Below are 16,271 nucleotides of genomic sequence, written 5' to 3'. Positions count from 1 at the left end.
TCTATGTAGAAGATACGTTGGGTAGCAATATAACAGTAGTCTATGCTCAAGTGAGTTTAGCCATGAGAAGCGCTTTCACTTCTTTTTTAAAAGATGCCGTAGAGAGATTAAGTCTGGTTTCTGGGGGTAGAGCATTCCATATTCTGGGTGCCATCCCTGAAAAGGTTTGGGTATATGTTTCCTTCTTGTTGAATCTTTGCGGTTTCAGTAGAAGGTTTTTAGCACTTCTTGAAGATCTGACCCCACACGAGGACGCCAGTTTCTGTACCAAATAGCTAGGTGTGTTGTGGTGAATGGCTTTATGCGTCATGCATGCTATTTTCAGATGTATTCTAGCTTCAAAAGGTAGCCAATTAAGGGATTTTAGTTCAGGGGATATGTGGGAGCTTCTTTTGGAGCCAGTGATAAGTCTTGCTGCAGCGTTGGTTGAGGCTCTTAGAGGGGTCGTAGCAGCTCTGGGCAGGCCACAGAGAGAGACAATCCCGTAGTCAATTCTTGGGATGACTAGAGCTTGTACTGCCAGTTTGAAGTCCTCTTCTGGCAGGAAAAGTTTCAGTTTTCTCAGAGTATTTATCTGAAAGTTTGCTCCTTTTGTTGCGTTGCTGAGGTGTGTTTTCATATTGAGGTTTCTGTCCAGTGTGATTCCCAGCAATTTCGCTGAGTCAACGATGAGAGGTTGGCAGTTGAGTGCAGTAAGGTGTTTGATCAATTCTTGCATTCTGGGTACTTGAGAGGGAGGAGCGATTTGGAGGAATTTGGTTTTGAGAGCATTCAGTTTTAGATGGTTTTCTGCCAGCCAGCTCTGAGTTTTTCCTAGAGTTGTGATAAAGTAAATTAAAATGTGCGGCTACCGTAGACTTGGGATTCGTAGTTCATATATTGCTTGTGTGTTCATTTAGGCGTATCCTGATTTTGCGCTCGGTTTTACCCAAGTACGCCAAGCCGCATGGGCATTTTAGCATGTATATAACATTATGACTCTTACATGTGGCTGTCACTCTTAATTTGATGATGGTTCCTCGGGTGGGATGTCGTGTAGTATTGCCTTTGATGATGGAATTACAGCTCCCACAGTTCATACAAGGGGCTGTCCCACAAATGTTTTGTTCTCTTTTGTCAATAGTTTTGACTAATATTTGTTTGAGGTTTCTCGTCCGTAAATACGCAAATCTTGGATGATGTTCAAAGATGCTTTTGAAGCCCGGTTCTGTTCTCAACATAGGCCACTGCTTCAATATGGTGTTCTTAATTTTATGACTTCGGGTGGAAAATGTGGACACAAAACCGGTTCTGTTTTCATTATCTTCAAGATATGTACATTTTAGTAGACTTTCACGTGTCTTATTTTCAACTTTCTTAATGGCCTCTTGTAATATGGGTTCAGGGTAACCCCGCTCTCAGAATTTATGGATAGTGGTGGTCATACTTTCGTTGTATAAGTTGTCGTTTGACAAAATTCTTTTTAACCTGAGTAATTACGAGTGTGGTAGATGTTTTTTTATAGAGAAGGTTGATGAAAACTGTGGTAGTGAAGTAGATTATTTCGGTCAGTGGGTTTGGTGTACACGCTGCTAATCAATTGTCCATCTTTATTGATAATGAGAGTGTCTAGAAAAGTGATTTGCTCTTTACTTATCATGGATGTGATTCCAATTCTTTCATCCACTGTGTTCAGTTTCTCAATTGCTTCTGATACCTCTAGATGTGTCCCCTTCCTTAGCACAACTACGTCATTGATATATCTTTTATATTTGATGAGATTTTCAATCCATTCTTTTTGGTTGAGTATGTGGTCCAATTCACATATGTGCATAAACAGATTAACATATGCTGGCGCGGCACAGTTGCCCATTGATGTCCCTGAAGATTGAATGTAAAAATCATTTTGCCATTTAAAGTAGCTTTGGAACAAAGTAAAATGTAACAATTCCATCAAAAACACTTTTACATTTTCATCCTTTTCTGAATTAATTAAGAATGATTCCATCACAAAGATGCCCTGATTATGCGGGATCGAGGTATATAATGCTTTGCCATCAATGGTGCATAATATGGTATCTGAAGTTAAATTTGTCTTTACTGATTCCAAGATGTTCAAAAAATGTGTAGTATCTCTTATGTAAGTGGACATGTTTTGTACAAGGGACTGAAGATGTTTGTCCAGATATTTGCCGATGGGCTCATGTAATAAATTTATAGTTAATACGATGTGTCTGAATAGTGGCTTGGTGGAATGTTTATGTATTTTCGGAATCATGTATATATAAGGTATAGACGGGTTGTTTTTGATGAGGTGAGTCTTGTCTTCATTCGTGATAATTCCTTTGTCTGTAGCGTTGACTTTAATTATACAGAAGTCCATTCACTTCCGGGCAGAACTCACTCTAACATCCGGCGTCACCCATGTCGATTAAAGTGGTAGTCTTTCAGTCCCACGGAAGTGTACGCACTTCCGGGTGAAACACATTTCAAAATACGGTGTGGTACTAACAAATTAGCACGTAACTAACAGCACCGTGAACAGTCGTCTGAACACTACTAAAATCACGGGTAATTCAGATTCTCAACGGCACTATTTTTTACTTTCTAATATCCTGCTCGCGTAGAGTTAACGATCCTATTACATTTTCAGCAAATTTTTGAAAACTACAAATACGCAGAATAACATTGTCAGCAACATAGTTTCAGTAAGTTTGCATGGTCACAAATGTTTTTAACGCTCATTATTAATCAACATCCAGACTTAAGATTCACAAAAAAGACGCGGGACAGGACACCGCCGAGATCACCGTTTGAATAAACTTGCATGTTCAAATATCTAGATTTATCGCACTAACAAATTAAATTCAGGCATGACTTACATACGTAAGATTGATCTATATCACTCTCGCAAACTCGGTTACACCACGCTAAACACATGGTTATTATCACCTTATTTCAGATTGATATTCGCATGAGACCGACAAGAAGTAGTAATATCCTATTACTTCACGTACACTTTAACAAAGCTTTCACTAAATTTGGCATCATAATACTCGCATGTGGACTAATCGTTCACCATCAACTTAACACGGATGACAGCATTTATCACTCGTGAATTTTTCACCCGGTTTTTCACACAATGGATTGCACTTGAAGTAAATATACTACCAAAACTTATATACGAACTTTGGTACGTACGCTTGTTAGAAGGTGGTTCTGACACTGTGGGCAGCCCGAATTTTTCGCTTTTTGAGCACCTTATTGTTGAGCTTTTACTGTTGGGGAGCCTCATAAGTTGGGACTCACCCACAGTGAACTCAGGATGGAAGAGACATGCCAGGGAAAGTCAGTGTGTTTTACTGTGTTTTCACTTCCTTATTCCCCTATGGGAATGTGGAGCTAGGGGCTAGATTAACTTCAATTCCAGACACGCACTTAAGTCCAATGTAGCAAATGTGAAAAGAAGTATTCTGCAGAGTCCAAAATCATATTTGTACTGCTTTTGGGTCATCCAGAACTGTCATATTTCTCTGAGCCAGCCATGACCAGACCCAGGCTGAGGGCTGACCTCAGCTGGATGGATTGATAACCTTTCTTCCACAAGCGAGGGCCTCCTCTCCGCGAAGAGAAGATGGGTGGGGCTACAGGCCAATCCATCCACCGCTGTCGCTGGGTGCCAGGAACCAGGCTGCACCAAGGAGGGAAGGCAGCTTGGGGGGAAGGTGCTTCCGAGACATGTGGCAGAAACCCTGGACGACGCCATTTTGAACAAGCTCAGAGGCTGGACAAGAAGGAGGGAGCAGGGGCAGGGACGTGCTGTGTCGCTGTTTGATAGGACCAACAGAGACTTCCTGCCAGCCCCCTACTCAACTTTTAAAAAGTGCTTGCACAGGAAGAGAAGGTCTCTCTGGTGTGTGGTCTGCTGAGGGTGAAGGTGCAGGAGCCTGGCGCAATGGGTAGTTGGAAGGAGAGACCCCCTGACTGCCCCCAGGACCCTATCAGCACCAGAAGAAGAGCCCAGGACTGGTGCACAGAAGCAGGGGCCTCTGCGCAGGGAGAAGAGAGGCCCAGAAGGAGAGCCTGGTGAAAGACTGGCGCAGGGAGCCAGTGAAGACAACACCCTGATGAATCAGAGACCCTGAGGGCGGAGGAGAGTGTTCCCAGTGGCTGGGGCTGGTAAAGAGGAGCATGAAGCGCCCCATAATGCCTCACCAGGCATTTGGAAATCTGCCGTTTTGGCGCTTTGTGGCCCCCAGAGGAGGGGGGTCACCCTCACTTGTGAAAAGGTGCTGGGGGTGCTGCTGGAGGAGCGCCGTCTCCCCCCCCCCCCCCCCCAGCACGAATAAATCTGCCATTTTGGTGCCTGGTGGCCCCCAGAGGAGGGGGTCACCCTCATGTGTGAAAAGGGGTGCAGGGGGGCTGCAGAAGCACCGCAGTCTCCCTCGGCCTAAAGAAGAACAGTCCACCCCTAAGTTTCACGGGGCATCTGAAAGAATAACCCCTCAAGGGCTCAGCCAGCCTTTAACACCTTCTAGGCTGGAACTTATGTTCTACAGCTGAGGGTGTACTATGAAGTGCATCATGGAGTGAAGGGCTGAGTTGGGGATGTCTGGAGAAGGGCATCCCCTGGAGGTGAAGTGGTGTAATTGCCCCGAAATGCATTTACTATTGGTTATTTCTTTTTAGGTGGACTGAAAGTCACATGTGTAAAGTGAAGTACCTGTGTAAGGTGATGTTAAGCTAAATGGAGTTATGTTGCTGGACCTTCCTGCTAGGGGGTCTGGCTGTATTTACGTAATCCCATGCTTTTACCTGTGATTCTGTTTAAAGTGACGAGGCGCACTGCAGGAGAAGTGTAGTTGCCGGGAGTACTTCTTTTGAAGGGACTGTAAGTCACATGTGTAAGGTGATGTTAAGCTAAATGGAGTTATGTTGCTGGACCTTCCTGCTAGGGGGTCTGGCTGTATTTACGTAATCCCATGCTTTTACCTGTGATTCCTTTTAAAGTGCAGAGGCGCACTGCAGGAGAAGTGTAGTTGCCAGGAGTACTTCTTTTGAAGGGACTGTAAGTCACATGTGTAAGGAGATGTCATAAGCCAAGTGGGGCTATGTTGCCAGACAGTCCTGCTAGGGTGTCTGGCTGTTTATGCGCAATCCTTTGATTTCATCTGTGATGCCCTTAGGGGCTGTAATTGCAATGCATTCAAATGATCAACCAAGGTGATGAGTACTGTCATTCTAAAGTGTGCGTAAACATGGATTCTTGCTGCTGCGCTTAGGTGAAGACCCCAGACTGCTAGCCCTTAAGATATAGAGGTGCATACTTTATGGTCAGTAGGAGATGCTCAGTCAGGGTCATGTGTCACCAAGGCAGGTTTACCCCTTTTTAATGCTTGTTGAAGTAATGGGGTGGGTCGCCACTGGGATGGTGCCAGTGTGCAGGGCCCTCGCTCCAGGTTATGTTCAACTAACTGCATTGGGGGCAAGTTGATGTGCATACATGGGAGTGGTGGTACTAGACCCCACCCCCCCTGCGGGAGGGGTGGAGATGTTATGCAATGTCACAAAGTAATTCCAACAGCTTATGTATATTTGTAAATTGGTGCATAGTATTGAGTGGTGTGTGTGTTTAATAAATGTACTCTTACTTTTATAAAGCAAAGTACAGACTGAACAATCAATTATTGAGTGTTATTTTTGTGCACCTGCAAATGGCGATTACTAACCCACACCACCTCCCTTGAGTAAGCCTCAGACTGCTCTGCAACGCTACCCTCTGAGAGTCAGGCGCTACAATTGGGTGTTTGGTTCCCAGTGAAGGACAAATGTAGTCATGTTATTTGTGTAGGCCTCACAGACGCTGCCTCGTTTTCCAAAAACGCTACTCTCAGTACTAAGCTCGAGTTTCTTCTATTTTTCAGAAAAAAGTCCCTGATGAAGGGCAAAAGTCCGAAATGCATTGGGCATATGGACATATGTAAAGACACATGTAATTAAGAGGAAATTATTGTCATGAATAAATAGTAAACGGAATAAATGGAGAAAAAGTGACAATACAATAAAGAAATTTGAGAAGAATTTTATGAACATTGGAATTATTCATTTATAAGTTACTATTGAGTGCAAGTTGGCGACGCCCCTCATTCTTTGAGGACGGCCGATGGGCGGGGACACACAGATCTATTGGGATTTTGAGCCATAATCTATTCAATTACCTCCTCTTTGGATCAAAATTGGCAGAGGGTGGAACACGGATCTTTCCAATCATTTCTAAGAAGATAGCCAAATTCTTCAATTTTGCTCACAGTGCAACAATCAAAGCTGGCACCCACAAGAACATTACACCAAGTTGGATGAAATTTTCTATGAAGAGTTGGCCAGATGGCAATCAATTGACTTTTGATTGTGGAGTTGGGAACTAGTCTCCCAATGAGGGCATTCTCACTTGGATCTCGTTCTCATTTGCAGCTGTGGATCAATCATCTCTGTGACTCGTGGAGACACCCTATCCTTTGACTGTGGGGAAATGATAGGGCGCTATGTGACAGTCTTCATTCCAGGGCGAGAGGCGGTCCTGGTACTCTGCGAGGTGCAGGTGTTCGGTGTGCCGGAAAACACTCCCAGTGAGTATATGATACTCTCCCAGAAGGGTGCTGCTCCAGTCCTGGCTGTTTCCCTCATTCTTGTGCTGTGTCCCTAATCTGTATCCCTCCAGAGTGAAATCTGGCAATAAAGCCAAGCTTGTTGATGGGTCTGGTGCAGGGATATGAGTATAGCATTGACACGCCCTGTGTCCAGTCAAGGTAAGGCACTGGCAGAGATGCTGCAGGGAATAGACAATTGCAAAGCAGTGACTCCTTTTGACTAGCCACACTAAGGCATTGGTTGAGCTTGTGAAGGGGCAGAAGCTGGCGCAGTGGCGGCTCCTAATGTCCGGTTCCAGCATGGCATTGACTGTGGTCCTTTATCGAGCCTGTGGTTTATCTTTCTGCCGCAAAGGCTGGCTGCTGTTGGTTGTAGAAAGGAGTGAGAAGTTTGAGATTTGAGGGGAAGAGACTGACCGCCACATAGTAAGGTCCAGCCTGGAAACCTGTTCCTGTGATGTATACATAAAGCTCTGTAGTTGGACTCACTCAATTTGGATTCATTTAAGAAAATTTTGTCAAATTTCACATACATTCTAACCCCATTAAAAAAGAAAATAAACTGTGCTGTTGCTTGGTAATCCAAGAAGCCAGGGGATTTTTCCAAAATGGTTTATTAATTTTGGTTTTCTTTTTTAATGCAGGTGGGGACGGAAACAGAAACTTGAGCCCAGAAAAGATGCCACACGGAGGTAAATTGTTTCACTATTTTATGCATTTCAGAAAGAGCCTGTGTTCTACAGGAAGTGACACTAGTAACTGGATCACACTAATTTGTGCAAGCACACGGTGTTTAGCAATAGTTTGTGAAGTAGCGCTATCCAAACATTCATCACTCACAGTGGCCTCTGAAGCCTCATTGATCTCTCTCTCATATGTGTTTTTTTTTAGGGCAGGTTGAAACAAGTTGGCAAATACATGATGCAGTCCGAAGATTGTTTTAGGACTTGTCTACCAGACAGCACAAGCTGCCTGGCTGCAAAAGACCAATTGTAAATTTACAGTGGACTAACAGCTCGCCCACTGCTTATCATTGGCTGGGTTTACAGTCACTCACATTTTCTTGCTTCTTATTTAATGGCTTGCCTTCCCTCTTCTTGTGTTTGTCCCTAACCTGAAACATAGCTTATTTACCACCTATTTGACTGGCTGACTTGTACCCTTCTACTGCTACATTTTTCTTTTTGGTTAAACACTCCATTAGAAGTACATGTGTTTTAAAGTTCTCTCTTGTGCTTCTCCACCAGCCAAATAGCTCTTCCCTCATGTGCTGCTCGCCCTCTTGCTTTCCCCTCAAACTCCAATTCCCCCATGCTAAGCGTTGCTCTCGTGGACTACTTGTACTCTCTCATGGGCTCCCCCCCTGCACTTCATGCTATTTCCATTGTGTGCTTTTCCCTCCATCCTGTGTCCGAGTAGTGTCCTCCATCTTGGTTCATTAAATAAAAAATAAAAAAAGGAAAATGGCGCATGAGTGTGCCTGCAGAATGATGCGACCGATGAGCCGTCACAGGATTGCTTTATTAAACTATCTTTTTAACCCTGAAGCTGCACAGCTTTAACAAATACCATCACCTGCAAACTGCATTGGCAAAGCCAAATCTTATTGGCTTTACCAATATTTGCTATGGTTTATACACTGTAGAATCGAAATTAGATGCTCGAGCTGTTCTAAAGTAGATGAAAGGATTTAACAGTTTTATGACAGTAGTCAGGTTATCTGAAAGAAACACGTTAGTTAGATTCCTCACCTTAGAATATCCCCAGGCGTCAGACTGGATCCGGAAAGATTTTTCGTCAGCAATACCCTTTCGCGTCACTAGGCGTCATCTGCGGCTCCTCGTCCGTCGTCGGGATTGCCGGGATGACGTCGTCGGAGTACTTAGACGCCGCCCTCGCGCTGACGTCAGTTCTTCTTTTTTCCGCGCCAGTAAGCGCCGATCCGGGAAGAGCATACCCTTTAAGTCACTTTTTGACTAAACTTTTTTTTACTCTTTTGGTTCCATTTCCAGTCGACCTCGACTCTGGTGCCGGTAGGGATGCCTGGCTTCAAACCTTGTGACGCCTGTCACCGACTGATGTCGGTCACGGATCACCACCGCCGGTGCCTCTATTGCCTTGGGGCCGACTGAAGTACTGGGGATTTTAGGAACCCAGCGGTGCCAGGGGTAGCACCCTGTGACTTCGAGTTCTTCCTGTCTTGGACCACAGAAACACAGAGTCTTGCGGTGGCGTCAAAGATCGTTTTATTATTGACTGCAGCCAGTAACAGCAATCCTAGAAGTACACATGGGTATGTTCTTAGGAGACTGCTCAACCTTACAAAAAACGGGCTTCTCCTTATATACAAAATATCATGCTTCAGGCACACATTCCTCGTTTTATGATATGGTCATTCATGTGTATTCATTACAAATGAAAGGGCAGAGTCATGATGACCATCCCACATTCCAGTTCAGCCAGCCCACAATTATTTACCCAGCGAGGCTCAGATCCCTCATCAGATATCAGCAGACCCCAATAAACACGGGCACCTCCTGTTGGTAAAACAAGCCATAAAGCAGGAAGAGTCAGGTGTGAAAGAGATTAGCCGGAGGCTTGTGTGGGATGAAAAGGCTTTATGGTGTGTCAAACCCTGATGCTAATCACAGGTGGCCGTAGGACGGGGAGCTCGTGAGACCGGACTGACCTGGGGCGGTGGAGCCAAATTGCACAGGTCACAGAGAAGTCAAATAGAAGGCACATGTGTTCTGAAGGCCTGTGCATGTCCTTAATGTGCAGCCTATGTGAGGGCAACCATAAGATGGCTACCGCTCCAGAATGGAACCCACGAAGTCAATGTGTAATATCGTATACAAAGTGAATTTATCGATGAAACGTTAGGCAAAACACTTGTACATACTGCATTGGCCATTCGCGGTTCGCTGATACCGTAATAGGCAGGGTAGGGCCATGCCTCCTACGCGGTCCCAAAATTTAAAGTACCACAGACCCTCCTTTTGCCCTTACATAGGCAATAACTATACTCATATTAATCCGAGTCCAGGTCTATATTCATAAGGTCATGGAGATGTTGCTGTAGCATCATCCTATTGCTTAGCTTGTCCCTTGATACAGGTTTCCTTATACACGATGTAGCACAGAGGCCACATATCGCAGGAGCGCACTGTATACACAGACAGAACAGGAAAAGAATGGCTAAGATCATACCAATGACCATCAAAATTTTCCATCCCCAGGCAGATATCAGTTCCCAGAACCACCCTATCAATGAACAATCTCCTTTATCCACGTGTATAGATTCGGATATTTTATGCAGTTTGGAGATGGCTTGATAAACTGTTGGAGCGTTATCTGGCAGGAAAATGCAACAGCTAGATTGGATGACCCTACATACCCCACCACGGTCTGCAAGTATGACGTCTAGAACCATACGGTTCTGCAAAGTCATGAGGCGATCCGCTTGGAGCTCAGCCGTCAAATTACCAAGGGCACCAGCCGTTACATTAACAGTGGATTCAACCACACGAGTCAGTTGTCTCAGCTTCCTACTATTGACCATCGGTCCCCAAAATGGCAGGATACCCAAGAAGAAGTCTCCTGCTTCCTGACCGGCAGTATCCTCCTGACTAATCACGCCTCTCACAACTCTAGTCTTGTGATAATCAGAGGCAGCAGTAAATGTTGGCGGTAGCAAATTTGCAATATAACACGTGCCCGAGAAATCAGGGGGCAACCATGTATATGCTCGGTCATTGCAGACAAAATATGTACCCTTGGCAGCCAAAAACGCAGGGGAAAATTGTGATGGAAAAGTGTATGTTTCAGTACAGTCACTTTTCCCCTGTTGAGCTCTTGGATTCTGACCATTACCTTGTAAACAGAACCGACCTATGTGGGGTACGACCCAAATTGGGGATGAAATTTTTCGCTGCTTTTCGCCCAGACTAATGCTATACCCCGTCGCGTTCCAACCTACATAAGCTCGCAATTCATCCTTGGGAATAGATGAGTATGCGTCGATATCTCTGCTCATATCAGCGACTCCTTTCATTAAGGCCTTATTGTTTGTGCTAGGTCTGATGGAACGCGGTTGTCGCGGGAGTAGGCATATAATGCAAAAAGAAACATAGTCTGGAATGCCCATGACGATCCATTATAGCTAAACGGCAGCACTAGATATGGGATACCCTTATTAATGGTATGTGGCATTAAACCACACACCCAGCAATTGGTTGTATTCATGACTAGTTGGTGCTGGTGCAGGAGTTGAATAAACGAGTTATTTACAAACTCAGACCGTCTAGCTTGTTCGTGTTCAGGCAGAGGGTGGAAAGAGTGCAAGGAGACAGTAGGAGGAGGTATAGGCTGTACAGTGGGTGCAAATGGCACTTGAGAGGAGAAGAATACATAACCTACAGTAAACACCATCATACTAAATAGTATAAACAGACATAATAATACAAAACGTTTGTTCTTCATTATTTTACATATTTTCGTCTTAAAGTTCATTTCCTCAGCGGGTCTCTCCATCTTGAAAAACTCCATCCTCTAATCGTGCCGCTCGCGGCGGGTGAGTATCTTCTGCTAAGGAGTACGCCTGTCAGTCCAGGGAACGCCCCAGACCAACCAGAACCGTTGACCTAACGTCTTCGGCCTATGTACCCCGAAGTCTTGGCACCGCGACCCTGCAGCTGAACCCGGATGGTGGTTCGAAAAACAAAATCAAAAAGTCCTTCAGATGGGAGAGCTGTAATATCACAAAAAAAATAGTAAGGGAAGGGAATTTTTATTTGTCCATAGGCCTCGGCCTCAAGTTATAGCGAATTCGGCCAGGTACTGTCTGATCTTGAAACAAGAGTTCAGGCTCTGTGGTGTCTATTCGAATTGACGGTGGCACAGCTTCCTGCAAAATATCGTCGCTTTCTCGTTCTGAAGTCGTTCCCTTTACACGTGCATCACTAAATGGCACAAAACGGGGGACAGTGTCAGTTTCAGAATCAGCGATACCCTCCTGGATCCACCGGTCATATGGTAGAGGCAAAGGGATCCGTTTACAGTGGGCGCCGTGTATCCAATTCTTTTTCCCTCTCACTCGAACCGCTGATCTTGTCGATAGAAGCACGAGGTGAGGGCCGATCCAACGGGGCTCATCGTTGTTTTTTCGTTGAAAAGGTTTTATAAGCACCCACGAGCCAGGGTCGATAGGGTGTCCTGGAGCTTCAGAGGCCTGGGGCAGAGTATCGTGCACCTGTTGGTGTAAAACACGCAATTTAGCCGTCAATTCATACAGATAGCCAAGCAGTATTGGATGTTCGATTTCACTGAATTTTGTCGGTCTTGGCACACCCCATATGTTGGCTGGCCGGCCAAAAATGATCTCATAGGGACTAAGTCCCACTCGTGAATGCACAGTCATTCTTGTTGATAGGAGTGCTAAAGGCAGAGCGTCAGGCCATTTAAGACCGGAGCTCGCCTGGATTTTGGCCAATTTAAGTTTCAGAGTGCCATTGTAGCACTCTACTAGCCCAGCTGATTGGGGGTGATTTGCAGCGTGGAACTTCTGTTTAATGCCTAGTCCCTCACATACTTCTTTCATCACTTGACCCACAAATTCACTCCCATTATCACTCCAGACCATTCTCGGCATTCCAAACCTAGGGAAAAATTCTTTGACAAGGGCTTTAGCTGTGGACAAGGCAGTATTGTCTTTTAAAGGGTATGCTTCTATCCACTTTGAGAAGGCACAGACAACAACGAGTACATATTTTAAATTGTTGCACCTTTCCATGTGAATGAAATCTAGCTGCAAAACCTTGAACGGATACGTTGGAGGTGCAAAATGACCAGCTGGAGTTGGGGTTCCCCTACCAGGATTGTATTTCAGACACACCATGCAATTCTTGACCACATTCTCTGCACATTTGGGAATTCCAGCGTTTTGCCATACCTGTGCCAACAGCTTGCAAATCCCTTTTACACTAATATGGGCCATTCCATGAGCCATTGTCACCACTGCAAGCACATACGCATCGGGTAACAACCAACGCTGATGTTCTGACAAATCAACCCAACAACCATTCTCATCCAATTTACCCTTACTTTCTCTCCACATACTCAATTCCTTCTCTGTGGCTTCAGCTTGAAGGGACTTCACGCTCTCTATCGTGTCTTCACACATTCCAACATCACCAACCCATCTTGCAGGGCCTGCAACATACATTCGAGTCTTCACATCTTTTGCTGTTTCTTTCGCGATTTCGTCAGCAAATGCATTACCACGACCAACATCATCAGTGACCTTCTTGTGCGCACTGCATTTCATAATCGCAACTTGTAACGGTAAGGTCAGTGACTCAAGGAGATCATTCACCAACTGACCATTCTAAATTTTAGCTCCATGCGAAGTCAGGAACCCACGTTCTTTCCACAAGCGCCCAAAACTATGGTCCACGCCAAAGGCGTACTGACTGTCAGTATATATGTTCACTTTCATTCCTTCAGACAACACGCATGCTCTTGTAAGGGCAATTAATTCTGCTGCTTGAGCGAATTATGTGGTATGCGTGCAGTCTCAACAATCGTGTACAAAGTCGTGATAGCATATGCAGCAGTCGTATCACCATTCGGAAGCTTGAAGCACGAACCATCCACCCATAAGGTACCATCACACTCAGTTAGGGGAGTATCTTTAAGATCCACTCTCCCTTTCGTCTGTTCATCTGTTCTGAACAGACAATCATGCCGCTCAATCTCATCTATGTCTGCTGGAATCGGCAATAATGTAGCTGGATTCAACGTGTTGCATCTCTTTATGTGTATATGGTTTGCCAACAGTGTCAATTCATACCCTGACAGTCGAGCACTAGTTAAGTGCTGTGTCTTGGTCCGGTTTAACAATGTGTCCACAGCATGTGGAACCATTACAATCAATGTGTTATTCATCACTAGTCCAGCAGACTGTCGAATAGACACAGCTGCTGCCGCTGTGGCTCTCAAACAACTTGGCAATGCTTTGGCTACCGGATCCAAAGTCGATGAAAAATACGCGCATGGGCGCTGTTTGTCTCCAAAAGACTGTGTCAACACTGACAATGCACAACCTTCTTTCTCGTGAACATACAATGTAAAAGGCTTGCTGTAATCGGGAGTGCCCAACACAGGAGCTGAACATAATGCCTCACGCAATTCAGAAAAACTTTTCTGACACTCTTCAGACCATGAGACGAGATTCGGTGTATCTTTACATGTCAATGCTATTAGAGGTTTTGCCAGCATATAAAAACTCGGGATCCACTGCCTACAGTAGGAAGTAATACCCAAGAAAGCACGCACTTCTCTCTGTGTTCTTGGCACGCTCAATTTTGCGATGGCCTGAATTCTTTCTGGGGTCAGTTTCCTTCCCTCCTTCGAAAAGAGATGACCTAAGTAGGTCACTTCTTGTCGACAATATTGCAGTTTTGAGAGAGACACTTTGTGATGGAAGGCAGACAAATGACGCAACAATGACACCGTAGCTTCTTTACAAATCTCCTCAGTATCCGCAGCGATTAGTAAATCGTCAACATACTGGATAAGGGTGGCACCACTAGGTAAAACAATTGAATCAAGCTGTGCTTTTAAAGCTTGGCTGTATATTGATGGGCTTTCACAGTAGCCTTGAGGAGCGCATTTAAAACGGAAGCTACGACCTCCTAAACTGAAGCCAAAAATGTCCCTGCTTTCCTCTGCAATTGGGATGCTAAAGAAAGCATTCTTTAAATCAATCACTGAGAACCAAGCAGCGGATGCTGGAATCATAGTTAACAAAGCAGTTATATCAGGGACAACTGGAAACTGTGGCACAACAATCTTATTTACCTCTCTAAGATCGATCACAAATCTGTAAACAGGTGGCTGTGAGGGGTCAGTACGTTTTAAAACAGGCAAAACAGGGCTATTGCAAACGTTACCTCTTGTCTCTTCAATTATATCCTTTTCAATCAGATCATGGATAATCGCTAGCAGCGCTTTTTCGCCCTCATTAGAGATCTTGTACTGGGGAATGCGTGGCAATTTAACATTGGCTTTCAAAGTTACCACGTATGGCGGTATTTCCAAAAGGCCCACATCATTAAGACCAGAAGCCCAAAGAGCATCTGGAAGTGATGACAATTCAGCCGGCAGTTCATTCCTTGATAAATACATTGGAGAAACCACTTCCCTACCAAGTGTAAGTTGTACTCCCGAGGGGGAACAATATAGTGTTGCATGTAATCTCTTTAATAAATCTAATCCTAACAGGCTCTCACCACAACCTGTCGTTAGGATAAGGGGTGTTTTCAGTTCATAAGGTCCAACAGAAAGGGGCATAGGACTAGAGATTGGGTTCCTAACCGGGGTGCCAGAAAAACCTATTGAAACATTCATGTCGCCGGACAAAGGTGCGCCAGGGAGTTTTGAATGCATAATTGAACTTTTTGCAGCACCAGTATCCAACAGAAAAGGTTCTGTCACACCCGCTGTAGTCACCTTGACATACGGTCCACTCTGATCCACTGGCACTGAAACAACTCCCTCTCTTTGTCTGCGGCTATCCTAGTAATCATTACTTTCTACATTTTCATCTTCTGTATAATAGTCATTGTTATAGTACTGAGCTGTCCTACCAGTTGCATTTGCTTGCTGATCGAAAACTATTAATCGTATTTTGAGATGGAAGAGGACGCGCGTTCTGGGGACCACTCCCGCGTCCCCTACCCCTAGGAGCTTGTCGACCACCTCTACCTCTGGTGCTAAAAATATGAACATTGATTAGGGCCTACAGGAACGCGCGGTTGAGAATACTCGTACCTTTGCTTGTTTCTCTGAAACTGTGGCGGTTGCTGATAATTACTCTGGCCACCACGTGGCGGGTAAGCTTGCTGTAACAGAACCTTCGTTTTCAATTCTTTCGTTTTCTTGTCTGCTTTATCTTTCTCATCCTTATCTCTATTTTCGTAATACTGTGCAGTAGCCAGTATTTGCGCTGATGAGGAAACAGCCCAAGAACTCTCTGTATCTTTTAACTTCTTACACAACTCGGGAAGCAAATTATGCACAAATTTATCAACAAATAACCGTTGGCCACCTTCAGTACTCATATCTTGACCACTGTGGTCAATAAATGTTTCTTCAAACCTTGTAAAGAAATCAGACACTGTTTCATCTTTCTTTTGTTTGCAAGCCGATAGTTTATCCCAATTCACACGCATCGCGGGCATTAAAGTTTTCATGTAGGTGATAATTCTACCAGGGAGGTCAGCTACTAGGGGCTCAGGTTTCGCACCACCAACTTGTCTAGTGTCTGCAGCAATGATATTAGCCCATGTGTCACCTAGTTCTGCATCGTGATCTACATTACGAATTGATCCCCATAAAGGCTGTGGAACAACGTTTCCAAACAACATGTCTATGTCAGCTAGATTCATGACACATGATCCTGCCGTCTGTGACAACTCCTTATAATATCCTGCAGGGTTTTTACGGGGGTCAGGCAATGTCTGTTTAAGCGCTATTACTTCAGATCGTTTCCAAGGGACATGCACCCAAACACGCTGGAAATGAGCTGGAGCAGCAGCAATGCCACGACCGGCGTCAGCCGCAACGGCTTCCTTCCATACCGGA

At 44.8% G+C, this 16,271-nt stretch overlaps 1 protein-coding gene across 4 annotated transcripts in view; it reads left to right on the top strand.

Moving 5' to 3' along the window:
• LOC146833312 (pentraxin fusion protein-like) overlaps positions 1–16,271 on the top strand; it is a 213,326-nt gene that overhangs the window by 75,181 nt on the left and 121,874 nt on the right. For all 4 annotated transcript variants that reach the window (XM_085601030.1, XM_085601028.1, XM_085601032.1 and 1 more), the window contains exons 10-11: positions 6,451–6,605; positions 7,271–7,318. In XM_085601030.1, coding sequence (XP_085457156.1) covers positions 6,451–6,605; positions 7,271–7,318 — 203 coding nt within the window. The remainder of the gene's footprint in view (positions 1–6,450; positions 6,606–7,270; positions 7,319–16,271) is intronic.

This window comes from Triturus cristatus, chromosome 4_2 (genome assembly GCF_964204655.1).
Source record: "Triturus cristatus chromosome 4_2, aTriCri1.1, whole genome shotgun sequence".
Classification (NCBI taxonomy): Eukaryota; Metazoa; Chordata; class Amphibia; order Caudata; family Salamandridae; genus Triturus; species Triturus cristatus.
This window is presented reverse-complemented; position numbering and strand designations above follow the sequence as displayed.